We start from the raw sequence: 13,889 nt of genomic DNA, 5'->3' as shown, positions 1-13,889 counted from the left end.
TTATGAAATGTATTTTGTGTTTCAAGTACATACGCTGTTTACCATTGAAGCCAATTTTGAATTTTCAAAAGAGAAGTCAATTTTGCAGTACACCATAGAACTCCTTATTGTGGAAAAAGAAGTATATGACGTTATCAAATGCTTGATACATTAAACCTCTGATAAGTAATGATAATAAATAAATAAGTAAATAAATAAAATAATCTATATCTTAGCCACACATTTTGTCTGTGTCCCGGTGCAAGTATAGTACAGTAGAATACAAACCTCATTATACGAAATTAACTTGGGCTGTAATCCAAACCCAAACAACGAAATGGGTTAACGACAGATCTAGCTAGGGCCCTAGATGTTACACTTACACAGTTACACCCTCACCAACCGAGCTCTGGCCCACCATTTGGAAATGCGGCCCATGATGAGCCCGCCCCTGCTCTCGCCGTCCCCATGCCCTCTCCTCCGCTTCCTCCGCCTCTACCACGCCCCTCGCCGCCGGAACCCTACCGCCGCGCCGCTCCCTCCTTATACTTTCCGCCGCCGCCTCCTGCTCCTCCTCCCGGCCGCCATGTCCTCCGCCTCCACCACTGCCCCCGACTCCGTCGTCGCGGACCCCTGTGCGCTTGCCCGCAAGGTAGCCGCCATCCGCGCCGCCGGACCCGCCAAGCTCCAGGTAGGCACCCATTTCATGCTTGATACCTTCTGGTGTGTACCATCCTCGACACGGGGAGTCCTAACTGGTTGCACAGGTCATCGCCGACTTCGACGGAACGCTCACGCGGTACTGGTACGACGGCGCCCGCGGGCAGAGTACGTTTTTGCTTCAACCGCATAAGTTTCCGGGTGTAATTAAGGTTTTGAATGAGTTGAGAGGTTTATCTGTGTCTATGTTTATGGTGGTAGGTAGCCATTCGCTGCTGAGGCAAGGGAACGAGGAGTACGATGCCAAGAGGGTGGCGCTGTACGAGCACTACCACCCCATCGAGATCTGCCCTGACATTCCACTCCCGGAGAAGGCCAAGCTCATGGAGGAATGGTACTACACAACTTGTATTACAGTTCTGTTTGACAGGTGCCTGTTGCAATGGAGTTCACAATGCTGCACAAGAACCCATTGCAATAAGTTGAAATGAACCCATTGCAATAAATTGCAATGGTACTGTATCCATTCTTGTCAATACTAAAATATTACTGCATTGCATGGGTTATATGGGTACAATTCGTGTGGTTTGCATGGCTGAAACAAATTTTAAATGCATAGTTCCTAGAGCTGGATACAGTACCATGGATTTAGGATTGTTTAGTGCAGAAGTTCGGCACGGTCTAGCAATGGTGAATCTCAACAGGTCATTCTTTAATGCCAAACTTTGTTGTGACCTGACTCCTAAGCCTATTGTTTATATTCACTCTGTTCGCTTGGCTTGTCAACCAACCAACCAGCAGTGCTTTTCTCTCATATCAAATCAGCACCAGCCACCAGCCAGACAACAATACTTTTCTCTCATAACAAATCAGCACCAGCCACCAGCCACCAGCCAGACAGCAGTACTTTTCTGACATTTGGGATTTTGTTTATCACAACTACTGAAAAGGTAGAATTATTAGCTTTTTTGTTTATACATTGGTACCTGAAAACATCTTAACAGTAGAAGTGAAAAGTTTTCTTCAAACAAGCAGTTCTTGTGTGTGCTCGTAGTTTGTAACATCAGTTGTCTATCACGTGGTTTAACTTTTGAATGCAACATGAATCACGAACTTTATTAGATGTTTAATGGCCGTAGCTGACACTTGAAGTTGCCATGTGCTACAGGTGGGAGAAGACTCATGGTCTCCTTATTGAAGGTGGTCTTACATATGAAGATATAAAAAAATCTGTGTTTGATGCTGTAATTGCTTTCAGAGATGGTGTGGTGGAGCTCTTTGAGTACTTGGAGGTTCTATTTTTGTTCTAAAGCCTTGCTTATTGTTACTGTGTCTATATTTTGATAAACTCCTATGGAACATGCCTAGATAGTAGATACCTTTTTTGTGTTATGTGTTGATTAAGATTAGTAATAAATTTAAATATGTCGCTATAATGATAGAGCTGTTTAGCTGCTTAAAAAGAAGTTTGAAAATGCACAATCTTCTTTGTTTCCCCTTTCTTATTTGCTTTATATGCCGCTCTAAACATTTCTCATTTGTGAGCTGCCCCCTTTCTTCTGTCTTGATTTTGGTTTCCATTTATGCCCCCCTTAACAGTTTGTCAAATTGAAAGCTGCAAATTTGTGGTGCTCCCATTTGCATGGTATCTTTTTGATAGTTTAGGGCGTTTGTTTGTGCAGAGTTTGTTAGCAAATCTATCAGCAAGCATAATAGTATTAACTGACGTTTGCTATGTTGTTATCATGTTTAAAAGAGTTTTGCTTAGCATATGAAAAGTTGGCTAGTTGGGTCTCAAGCCACAATGTTTCAACATTTTTCAGGCATTTAAGTAATCCAGTGAGCAGTCTATAATATTTATAGTATATGCATGGGAGACTAAAAATTATCTCCTGTTCCTTCTCCAATGTTTCCTTGTGTTTTTGTCTTAAATTTATGTTATCAGATGATTCCCCTACTTTGAGATATGCTTCATGGTAATCTGCTTCTGACGTTTAACAAATAATATTTGTCTAGTGATTAGTGAACAAAACATTTCCTAGAATTCTGTTATGCATATTTTTCACTCTTCACGTCCTATTTGTAGTTAACATTGCAATATTATGGCTAGATCAAAACGGGGTTACCTATGATGACAACTTTTTCAGAATGCAGAACAATTAATTGATATTTAAGTGAATGTCTAATAGAGACTCTCAATTGTAATTTCAGGAGAGAGACATTCCAGTGCTGGTATTTTCTGCTGGACTTGCAGATATAATTGAAGAGGTATGTTATGAAAACGAATAATTCCACATATGGTGAGGTGAATTTAATTGCTGCTGGCACATCCCACTGTTTCGTAGGTCTTCAGGCAGAAATTACATAGACCATTCAAGAATGTTAAGGTTGTCTCCAACAGGATGGTTTTCAACGAAGAAGGTCGTCTTGTATCATTTAAAGGTGAATTTTCTAATCATCATGAACTCCAGTTGCAGTGATGTTTGTTCATCATTAACTGTATGTATGATATTTCCTTTTTTTTTCAAAAGGTGTCTTTTCTTGTTCCTGTCAGTTGCTTTAGATGAAATTCTTGGCCTTGCAATTTGAATGTCACATGGACTTTCTTTTTTAAGATTCTAAGATTTGCTTTTAAATGGTAAGATATCTGTAGGTCTCGTTTTCCTTGACTATCTTTTCCAACTAAGCCTATTGCTTGTTTGCATCATTGGGTAAAAGGAACGCTGTTGCGTATCTTCTCATTGAGACTAATAAAAGCCTAATGCAGGTAAAACAATTCATGTCCTAAACAAAAATGAGCATGCCTTGGACATGGCAGCTCCTGTCCATGACAATCTGGGGGATCCAAATGGATCTATTGATGATTATTCATTGGTGAGGAAAAGGACCAATGTGCTGCTACTTGGTGATCACATTGGTGACTTGGGGATGTCTGATGGTTTGAACTATGAAAACAGGATTGCTGTTGGATTCCTGTTAGTAACTTCTCCACTGCCTTGCTTCATTCAAAGCAGTAGTGATGTTGCCATTTTGAGAATGCCATTTATAATTCTGCTCAAGTCAACTAAGCTGATTATTGTTTTCTTGATGTACATAATTACTTAAAATTGTGGGCACAATTCTTAATAATAGTGAAATGCCATTAGTTATTGCAATTAGAAATTACAAAACAGATAATGCTTGTGTTGTTTCTCTTATAATTTTACCTAATTTCTGTCTATCATGAGAAAAGGTTCTGCACATGAGAAGTCCTTCCTTTTTCAATTCTTGCTACCATCTCTGTAGTGTGTATTGGCCACTGAATTATGAATAAACATGCTCTTTTGAACTCTGCATTGCTAGCTGTATTTTATCCAGGTTTGGGTAAAGATTGGCTTGAAAGAAAAAAAAATAGTTTCTTTGGTGCAGAATATAGTAGTGAAATCACAGGAAGGTGTAAAGCTATTTTTGAATCACATGTGTCATGTGTTTGACTATGAAGATGTAATGAACCTCAATAATCTGTAAATTTCTCGTCACACTGCAGCTGAAATAAAACCTCAATTGATGTCATTGTACTGTGCAAAGGTCAGGAGGAATATAATGATTTTTTTTTTTATTTTGAATGCTTGATTGTAGTTTTATTAATGCAAACGATATGAATATTTCCATGTTGTTCCCTCTTAGCATCTACCACACAAAACTTTTATTTCCACAAATATTTGTGCATAGGGTGACGCTGAACTTTACAGGAACGCCAACATCGAGAAATCCCTGAACGATTACTCCAAGGCATTTGACGTTGTGTATCTGGTGAGGCATGGCTTAGCAATTGCACTTATTTCAAAAGTGATTGTGACTTTGCGTCTTATCCACTGTTTTGTTTTTTTCATTTGGTCTGCTTCTGACAATTCAATATTTCAACTCATCGCAGAATGATGCTCCAATGAGGGGAGTTGTTGAGCTTGTGTCTGAATTATGTCCTTGATCCAAACTTTTACTGCACCGTCAGAAAAAGGATTTTGCCCCCCCTGAATTTAGCAGCCACTGCAGTCTGCTCACCCAAAAATCTGGGAATTTCACACTCATGCTAATCACTCCATGCTTGCTTCATAAGAAGCTGTTGTACAGGCTCATCGCAGGGCCAGATAAACCCTTGAAACAATGATCAATTGTCAGTTATAAGCTAATCCCCATTCGTGTGATATCCGGATTGTGCGCATTATGGAATTTCAGCATTATTGTTACAAGCCTTTTAGCTGTCATTTTTCAATCTCCTATGATAGCTCATTGATTCTTGTTCATGAAAAGGTAATATAATGGGTGAATTGTGAAGCACTACAGAGGTTAGCTGACCAGAACAATTGCTGCAGGTGGAGGTGAGGTAGTCTTCATCATCTCCCTGAACCTACTCTACGCTGATGAGAATCTGATCTAAGGCTGATATTGCTCTGATTGCTGCGAGATCTATCTGTGGCTTCAACGTCACGCTTTACATTCCCATGCTTCTTCCACTTTTTTTTTCTGATCAAACTTGCAAGAATCATGAGATCACATAAAGTGAATGAATGTATCATATCGTGCAAATGGCATGTACATCACAAGCTTTTGGGTCACAAGATATCATGTACCAACCGGTTCTTATGACTCCTTTTATGGACTTTGCTTTATGATCTGGTAGTGGCCAAGGACCATTAGACCTAATGAATCTGATGGTCCTTCATACTCATGTTAAATGACAGAATGGTAGTGGTCGCCAAGGAAAAATGATGGCCAGCTCAACTCCGTGAGCAAGATCACAATAGGAGCATTTGGACAAACTGGCGGTAGTCAAAGATTATATTCCTAATCCAACGCATTCATGATGAGCATTCATTGGACGTCCATGCGACCCTTGAGGGTTATATCCTAGATGAACAAATAATATTCTGTAAGTATGGAACATTTTTATATTACCATTTCTCTGGGTTTTTTCTCGTAACAGTATGAACTGGCAATGTGGTTTCGTGCTTTCGCTACAGAAAAAAAACACAGATGCATTTTAAATTTTTAATAACATTAAGATTAACGGTTAGGATACGGCATCTGAAAGCTACTGATCAGAAGTTACAAAGCCGTTAGCCGTGCAAGACGGCACAAAAACCGTAGCCCATAGGGATGCGTCTGCGCGCAAACCTAGCCCGTGAATCCGTGATCTCACATGTAAACCCCACCCCACCCACACCCACGAAAGAAATGGATATCGCGTCCTTCTCATCAGCACTTCTGCAGCTCGTGAGTCAGGCTCTCTGAAAAATGCGCTTGCCGTTATCACGGACTGGATCTGACAATAGAACAGCATTTATGTGCTAATGCTTTTACAGAATTTGAAAAAAAATGGCATAATCAAGAAACTACATTCAACAACATGAGTCATAATTTTGGTCACACCAGATCCAGTTAGCTCCATAGAGGCTTCTGAAAATACATGGTCGCTCAAAACGGATGGCATATGCTGCTTCCAACTAGCAGATTCATAATTCCAGTTTGATGCTTGCTGGAAGATATTAGCATATTACACTGTAGTTCACTATAACACAGGGGCGTTCGTCATTGATTACTCATACAAGGTTCCAAATGATTACAGCCCAGCAGATGAGGGAAGATACGAGCATACACCTCTATACAAAATTCAGGTGGATGGCTCCTATGCGGCTATGCGTGGGAGGACAACCTATATCAGTCAGTTCAACAACAACAACAACATAGCTTTTTTTCCCAAGCAAGTTGGGGTAGGCTAGAGATGAAACCCGAAAGAAATAAGTTCAAGGTTCATGCACATTGATAGCTAGTCTCCAAGCGCTCCTATCCAAAACTATCTCTTTAGAGATATTCCAATCCTTAAGGTCTCTTTTAACCAACTCATCCCACGTCAGTTTAGGTCTACCTCTACCCCTCTTTACATTATCGACCCGCTCAAGAACCCCATTACGCACCGGCGCCTCAGGAGGCCTTCGTTGGACATGTCCAAACCATCTCAGCCGATGCTGAGTAAGTTTCTCCTCAATTGGTGCCACCCCGACCCTATCCCGAATAACTTCGTTCCGGACTCTATCTCTCCTTGTGTGCCCGCAAAACCACCGCAACATCCGCATCTCTGCTACACTCAGTTGCTGCACATGTCGCCTTTTTGTAGGCCAACATTCAGCACCGTATAACATCGCCGGACGAATTGCTGTCCTATAGAATTTGACTTTTAGCTTTTGTGGCACCCTCTTGTCACAAAGGATGCCAGAAGCTTGCCGCCATTTCAACCAGCCAGCTGAAATTCTATGCCTAACATCTTCATCAATGTCGCCATCCTTTTGTAGCACCGATCCTAAATACCGAAAAGTATCCTTCTGGACCACCACTTGGCCATCTAGACTAACGTCTCCCCCCTCATGCCTAGTCGCGCTGAAATCGCACATCATGTACTCGGTCTTGGTCCTACTAAGTCTGAATCCTTTCGACTCTAACGTGCGTCTCCACAGCTCTAACTTCCTATTAACCCCTGCCCTACTCTCGTCAACTAGCACCACATCATCAGCAAAGAGCATACACCAAGGGATCTCATCTTGTATATCCCTTGTGACCTCATCCATCACTAAAGCAAATAAATAAGGGCTCAATGCTGACCCCTGGTGTAGGCCTATGTTAATAGGAAAGTCAGTGGTGTTGCCATCACATGTTCGGACAAACGTCGTCGCATCCTTGTACATATCCTTAATGAGGGTAATGTACTTAGTTGGGACTTTGTGCTTCTCCAAAGCCCACCACATGACATTTCTCGGTACCTTGTCATATGCCTTCTCAAGGTCAATGAAGACCATGTGCAAGTCCTTCTTCTGCTCCCTATATCTCTCCATCAATTGTCGTATTAAGAAAATCGCCTCCATGGTTGACCTTCCAGGCATGAACCCAAATTGATTTTGGGTCACACTTGTCACTCTTCTTAGGCGATGCTCGATAACCCTCTCCCAAAGCTTCATCATATGGCTCATCAGCTTAATTCCACGGTAGTTAGTACAACTTTGAACATCGCCCATGTTTTTGAAGATAGGTACTAATATACTTCTCCTCCATTCTTCAGGCATCTTGTTTGATCGAAAAATGAGATTAAAAAGCTTAGTTAACCATACTATTGATCTATCTCCTAGGCATCTCCACACCTCAATGGGAATACCATCAGGGCCCATCGCTTTACCTCTCTTCATCCTCTTCAAAGCCTCCCCGATCTCTGCCTCCTGAATTCTCCTCACAAAACGTCTGTTGGTATCGTCAAAAGAGTCATCTAACTCAAGGGTAGGGCTCTCACTCTCTCCATTAAACAACTTGTCGAAGTACTCTCTCCATCTATCCATGATCTCCTCATCCTTCACTAGCAGTCGATCTGTCCCATCCTTAATGCATTTGATTTGGTTGATGTCCCTTGTCTTCCGCTCGCGGATCCTAACCATCCTATAAATGTCCTTCTCCCCTTCTTTCGTGCCTAGCCGCTGATACAGGTCATCATACGCCTTACCCTTTGCTACACTCACAGCTCGCTTTGCAACCCTCTTCGCTAATTTATAGCCCTCGATGTTGGCTGCACTCTTGTCAAGATGGAGGCGCTTGAAACACTCCTTCTTCTCCTTAATAGCCCTTTGCACCGCGTCGTTCCACCACCAGGTGTCTTTCCCCTCCTGTTTGCCTCCCCTACTCACGCCAAACACCTCTGAGGCCACCTTCCGAACACATGTTGCCATCTTTAGCCACATGTCATCTGCGTCTTCTCCTTCTTCCCAAGGCCCCTCACCTAGCATCCTTTCCTTAAACGCTTGTGCCGCTTCCCCTCTAAGCTTCCACCACTTTGTTCTCGCAATCTTGGCACATTTGTCCCGGTGGACACGTACCCGAAGACGAAAATCCGCCACCACAAGCTTGTGTTGAGGGACAACACACTCCCCAGGTATCACCTTACAATCTAAGCAATCACGTCTATCCTCCCTCCTAGTAAGGATAAAGTCGATCTGGCTCGAGTGTTGTCCACTACGAAACGTCACAAGATGGGATTCCCTCTTCTTAAACACGGTATTCGCTATCAACAAGTCGTAGGCTAACGCGAAGTTCAACACCTCCTCCCCGTCTTGACTCCTGCTACCATACCCAAAACCCCCGTGCACTCGCTCGAACCCTACATTAGTCGCACCCACATGACCGTTGAGATCTCCTCCTATGAAGAGTTTCTCGCTGGTAGGCACGGTACTAACCATGCTATCTAGATCTTCCCAGAACTGCATCTTGGTGCTCTCACTAAGGCCTACCTGAGGGGCATAGGCACTGATCACATTCAAAACCGAATCTCCAACTACCAACCGGATTAGGATAATCCGGTCGCCTTGCCTTCTAACCTCTACGACTCCATCCTTAAGGCTTCTATCAATCAAGATGCCTACACCATTCCTACCCGGAGTTGCTCCCGTGTACCAAAGCTTGAAGCCAGTATCCTCAACCTCCTTCGCCTTCTGGCCCTTCCATTTAGTCTCCTGAACGCATAGAATATTTACACGCCTCCTAATTGCTACATCAACTAACTCTCGCAACTTACCCGTTAGGGACCCTACGTTCCAGCTACCTATACGAATCCTAGTTAGCTCGGCTAGCTTTCTTACCCTTCGCACCCGTCGAGGGAAGTGCGAAGACCCTTGCTCATTTTTCACTACACCCGGGCGTAGATGTAGCGCGCCATTCAAGTGACGACCCGACCCTTGCTCACTTATCATCGTACCCAGGTCATGATACGACGCGCCCTTGGGGGGATGGCGACCCGGCCCTTGCCCATTTATCACCACACCCGGGTTCCGATGTAGCGCGTCGCTAAGAGGGTTACGCCCCAACGAGTTTCTTGTGGGTTTCAAATCCATATATCAGTCAGTTCATATTAGATAAATCAGTACAAATAGAAAACAAACTAAGTCTTCATCTAGTTCCCACGTCATGCCGCAGCCCAAGGAAAAAGAGGCTCTTGATTTTGAACATCAGGGCAAACTGTTCTCATGTCTCAGCCACCCATACGACAAGCTATACAACGGAGACGACAGGTGTTAGTGCTACTTCCATTGTTGGTGATGGCTGTGCCTCAGGCCATGAGAACTCAAAAGGGGCATTGACAGTAAGAAGCTGAGGGGCTGCTGCAATCTCTTTTGGGGAAGATTGGGTGTAGTGGAACTCAATCTGGAGGCGGTGATGCAACGGGGTTGATGCCATCAGTCCTTTCTTGATGTCCACCTGTAGTTCCCGGATCGGTATGGCTGCCAAGAAACTCTTGATGTATTCTTTGCATGATTCTTTGCCCTTCGACACAAGGATGTTCTCTTCAATATCATCCCCACTGTCCTGGTCAGTTGAAGAGCTCTCAGGACCTGAAGAATCCTTCAATGGTCCACTTGAGTCGGGGCTGGAAGGTTTCTTTTCAGCCTGAACCTTGTGAATTGTGGTACTGTTGTCAAACTTCAAAATGTATGCCTGGTTGCACCCTTCATGGAGCCTTTCTCCAAGGGTATCGATAATGTAATATACATTACGCTCAACCTTGAGGAGGAAAAAGTGGTCATTCCAACTCACAATGTATAGGTTAGGGTTATCACTAGATGAGAACTCTGTCGCCTGGGTAATCTCATCCCAAATGCTGTCAAATGACATGGCCCCATTAAGAAAGTCAAAACCGCTCATGTCGTCGTCATCACCTTCGGGCTGGAAGAATCCAATAAATGATTTGCTTGGGGAGACTGTCAGTGGGCGAATCTTGGCATGAAGGACAGTTTCAAGATCAAAGTGCTTGTCAGGAAAGCGCTCTTTATATGCCTCATTATCACAAAGGTTTCTCCACTCCAGTGATCCTTCACGGATAAGGCTGTCAAACTGTGACTGAATAGGCATCATATTCTGATTTGCTTGGAACCAGTCTGCAATAACAGCCACAAGTGCTGTGCATGCGCTCTCCCCAGCTGCTCGCTCACTTCTCTGGTCTATTGATGCAAAGAACACCTGGGACGAAAGCTTCATATGGCCATCACGGCTAACTATCTCCTTGAACTCCCAATTCCCCACAACAAAATTATCATCACCAAATTCTGACACCATACCATTTGCTGCTCCATCTTCAGCTCTTGATCCCTGCAATCCAAAGAGGAGTTGCTTAAAGTAAATACCATGAATACTCAAGAACAGCTCTATAATCTAACAATTAAGCTGGAGTGAATTAGTGAAAGTTGCTGATAAGTGATAACTTGTTTTACAATGCTAAAATGCTAAACAAAAATAAGGGAAGAATTACCTCTGAAACAGATTCATCAGATGATGTTAGCAGGCGTCGATCGTAGTCAATATCATCACCTCCCTCTTCCCCATATGCCTTCTTCAACAGAGGTTCACCTTTAGCTTTCAGTGATCTTAAACTCATTTTCCTCTTCCTCCAAGGAAGTATACTCCGTTTAGCAGTTGGCAACACAGTCTCCTCAGAGGTCGAGGGCAACATTTTCTCTACTTGATAACCGACATCAGATTTTCGGTGACTATAATATATCCAGTCCTCATGCACCCCATCAATCTTTGCATGGGCATAAACTAGGCCACCAACATAGTTGACAGACTGCAGTGAGCCATAACTGAAAGACTTCCTGATAGTTGAATCCCCAATTTCATCTTCCTGTACTCTATCATCCAGTTCATCGTCGAGAGACTCAGTATCACATGGATATTCAGCACCATCACTGTTAACACAGAAATTATCTTCGCCTCCTTCATCATCTTGGCAACTCTTCTTGGACCTCCGTGTCGCCACCAGATCTGTGAGAATTTTTACCTTCCTCAGCCCTGCTTTGATAACTGAAACCTCATCTTTTCCTCCAGGAAGTGAATCACCAGATGATGGAGACAATGGCAAGGTTGCAGCTGGTCGCTGTGATGCATCTGATGTTTCTTGAACTGCTCTTAGTTCCACCATGCTCAGAATGAGCTGCACAAAAACACAATTCAAAGGTCACAAACTATATTAATTCAAAGGAGAATTTGTTAACCAGAACTTCTTGTTCACATTTGCAAACTCACATGAAGGGATGGGGCTGATTCAGGTTCACCACCAGGTACAGACAATGGGAGAATTATCTTGATCACCTCCTCAGCTACTGATGCATAGTCTGCTAGATTGAGAGAAGCAGTTCCCAGAATTGATGGTTTATTCTTCGGCCCTATGTTGATGTCCTGTACCAAGGGGGGAAACAAAACTAAGATCAGACTCGCTTGCAAAAATCACTAAACATGAAATCAACTCGGGGGGGGGGGGGGGGGGGGGCAAAAAATCATCCCTTGCCATTAATGTTCTGATAGCCTTGACAAGGAAACTATCCTGTCCATATATGTCATTGTCCAATACTAGCCTTCACAAGGTGCAATGTTACTGTCAGAAAGATAAATTTGGATACACAGAAGGTTCCTACATGAATCGGCTAACATACGAAAACTTCTCTTCTCTTGAAATGAAGTGTATGTTATTTCACCTAGTCTATAAGGGGGGTAAATTTTATTACGATGAGAAAGTCCAAAGTAAACATTAATCGCTCCACAGAAGAGATGATTCTACAGCAGATTGAGGAAAAATAATGGGACTACACAAAAATACAGTATAAAGAGTAAAAGGGTAAAGAGGAACAAAAATGGGAAATTAGAATGGAAATAGGTATACACAATAACCCCCAACAGAGTTCCCTAGAAACAAGGGTCTGTTTGTGGACATGGGGGATAGGACACATATCATTATGATCTAGTAGCTCCAATTGAAGCTAAAGCCCCAAAACCTACCCCAGCATTTCTCCATTTCCGAACAGACCGTTAGAGGGGGAACAAACAGAACAACAAGATTTCGAACGCAAATATTCCCTTAAAGCGGTCAATGATGCAACCAGAGTACCAGACCACATCGGAACCATATGATGAATTATAGTGGTTTGCTGCGTTCTTCCGAGGAGTACGAGAAACACGAGCCGATGTAATAGAACCCAAAGTCAGACAAGGAGAAGGCGCTCACGCTGAAGACGCAGAAGGCGAGCTCCCAGGGCTGGAACGCGGCGCCCTCCCGCTGGGACGCGGCCGCGAGCGTGACGAGACTCTCGAACTCCTCCTCCCACGCCGCCTCCGGCTCCCCCCGCGTGCGGTTGCGCCTGACCGCGGCGCGCCGCAGCGAGCCCAGCGCCGACGCCCTGGGGCCCTTCCACCTCACCTCCGCCGCGACGGCCCTTGGCGGCGCGGCGCCCGCCGCCTCCCGCTCCGGCGAGGCCGGCTCGGCCGCGGCCGCGGCCGCGGGCGGCGGCAGTGGCAGCCCCTCCGCCCGCCGCACCACCAGGCGCACGCGGAACTTGCGCGCCGCCGGCGGCCGCGGCCACCGCATCATCCTGGCCACCATCGGCGGTCAGAAATCGACGACCAGTACTAAGCCAACCAGCACACTTGAAAACGCTGTTCCGGAACCGAATAGGCGGGGGGAAGAAACCTCAGCCTCGGCCCGGGAGGAGCGGGGAGCGACGGCGGCGAGGTGGGGTTGGATTTGAGGCGCTCAGGGAGAGGACACGGGCTTGGGGTTGGGGCGCCGATGCACGGGAGGAGAGAGAAGTGGAGCTCCGGAATAAATAGGGAGGTGAACGTTAGGTTGGGGGAGGGCCGGAGGGCGTGTGTTCTTCGGGCGATCATTTTGTATTTATATTTTTGTGTTTTTTTTTCAATATTTAAAATATTAAATATAGACTAATTACAAATCTCGTCTGTAAACTACGAGACGAATCTAATGAGCATAATTAATCTATCATTAGAGCATATTTACTATAGTATCACTGTAACAATTTAGTGTCTAATCACATCCTAATTAGACTCATTAGATTCGTCTCGCGATTTACAATCCATTTGTGTAATGCGATTTATTTTTCGACTACATTTAGTACATCATGCAAACAATTTATAAAAATTCTATTTTTTGGGTTTTGAATCTAAACAGACCTTCGTCGTCTCCGTTTGGGCTTTTGTCCCCCGTTTTTTATTCCCCTCCCACCTTGTCGAATGCCGTTAGATTTGGCAGTGGGGCCCGCGGTAACCTTTCTGCGCTGTCATTTCATTTCTTCTCGTGGTTTTTAAATCAATTTTTATTCCACAAACGCTTTTCAGACAAAACTTTTCAGCTGTCTGAATAAAAAAGGTTTTTCCTCGGTCTGAAAAGCGAGCTT

The 13,889-nt window shown here is 44.1% G+C and overlaps 2 protein-coding genes across 5 annotated transcripts; one reads left to right on the top strand and one right to left on the bottom strand.

Annotated features, from left to right (window-relative positions):
* The first annotated feature begins 390 nt into the window (after positions 1 to 390).
* On the top strand, positions 391 to 5,274 carry LOC120691562 (7-methylguanosine phosphate-specific 5'-nucleotidase A-like). 3 transcript variants are annotated; one of them, XM_039974657.1, is made up of 9 exons: positions 391 to 670; positions 747 to 807; positions 905 to 1,033; positions 1,808 to 1,931; positions 2,851 to 2,907; positions 2,985 to 3,081; positions 3,407 to 3,614; positions 4,371 to 4,431; positions 4,553 to 5,262. In XM_039974657.1, the coding sequence occupies exons 1-9, from the start codon at positions 448 to 450 to the stop codon at positions 4,604 to 4,606; spliced, it is 1,014 nt and encodes a 337-aa protein (XP_039830591.1). In that variant the 5' UTR covers positions 391 to 447; the 3' UTR covers positions 4,607 to 5,262. The 3 variants fall into 3 exon arrangements, with proteins under 3 accessions (XP_039830591.1, XP_039830589.1, XP_039830590.1); XM_039974655.1 differs by having other exon boundaries at positions 392 to 670; positions 901 to 1,033; XM_039974656.1 differs by having other exon boundaries at positions 398 to 670; positions 901 to 1,033; positions 4,992 to 5,274.
* An 836-nt stretch (positions 5,275 to 6,110) lies between these two features.
* LOC120688599 lies at positions 6,111 to 13,310 on the bottom strand. Of its 2 annotated transcripts, XR_005681170.1 has the most exons (5): positions 12,704 to 13,310; positions 11,728 to 11,880; positions 10,955 to 11,635; positions 9,545 to 10,794; positions 6,111 to 6,335 (listed from the first exon to the last, which is right to left on the bottom strand). XR_005681170.1 is itself a non-coding variant. In XM_039970965.1 (4 exons), the coding sequence occupies exons 1-4, from the start codon at positions 13,076 to 13,078 to the stop codon at positions 9,700 to 9,702; spliced, it is 2,304 nt and encodes a 767-aa protein (XP_039826899.1). In that variant the 3' UTR covers positions 9,542 to 9,699. The 2 variants fall into 2 exon arrangements, 1 of the variants encoding a protein (XP_039826899.1); XM_039970965.1 differs by lacking the exon at positions 6,111 to 6,335 and having other exon boundaries at positions 9,542 to 10,794; positions 12,704 to 13,078.
* Between the last annotated feature and the right edge of the window lie 579 nt (positions 13,311 to 13,889).

This window comes from Panicum virgatum, chromosome 9N, assembly GCF_016808335.1.
Source record: "Panicum virgatum strain AP13 chromosome 9N, P.virgatum_v5, whole genome shotgun sequence".
Taxonomy (NCBI): Eukaryota; Viridiplantae; Streptophyta; class Magnoliopsida; order Poales; family Poaceae; genus Panicum; species Panicum virgatum.
This window is presented reverse-complemented; position numbering and strand designations above follow the sequence as displayed.

Excerpts from the sequence above, each read along its gene's own strand:
- LOC120688599 (XM_039970965.1), bottom strand. The coding sequence starts at position 13,078 with ATGGTGGCCAGGATGATGCGGTGGCCGCGGCCGCCGGCGGCGCGCAAG. Across the intron at positions 11,881-12,703 it reads TCGCCTTCTGCGTCTTCAGC|GACATCAACATAGGGCCGAA; the intron begins GTGAGCGCCTTC and ends CCCTTGGTACAG. Across the intron at positions 11,636-11,727 it reads AATCAGCCCCATCCCTTCAT|CTCATTCTGAGCATGGTGGA; the intron begins GTGAGTTTGCAA and ends GTTTTTGTGCAG.
- LOC120691562 (XM_039974655.1), top strand. The coding sequence starts at position 407 with ATGCGGCCCATGATGAGCCCGCCCCTGCTCTCGCCGTCCCCATGCCCT. Across the intron at positions 2,908-2,984 it reads TTGCAGATATAATTGAAGAG|GTCTTCAGGCAGAAATTACA; the intron begins GTATGTTATGAA and ends ACTGTTTCGTAG. Across the intron at positions 3,082-3,406 it reads TCGTCTTGTATCATTTAAAG|GTAAAACAATTCATGTCCTA; the intron begins GTGAATTTTCTA and ends AGCCTAATGCAG.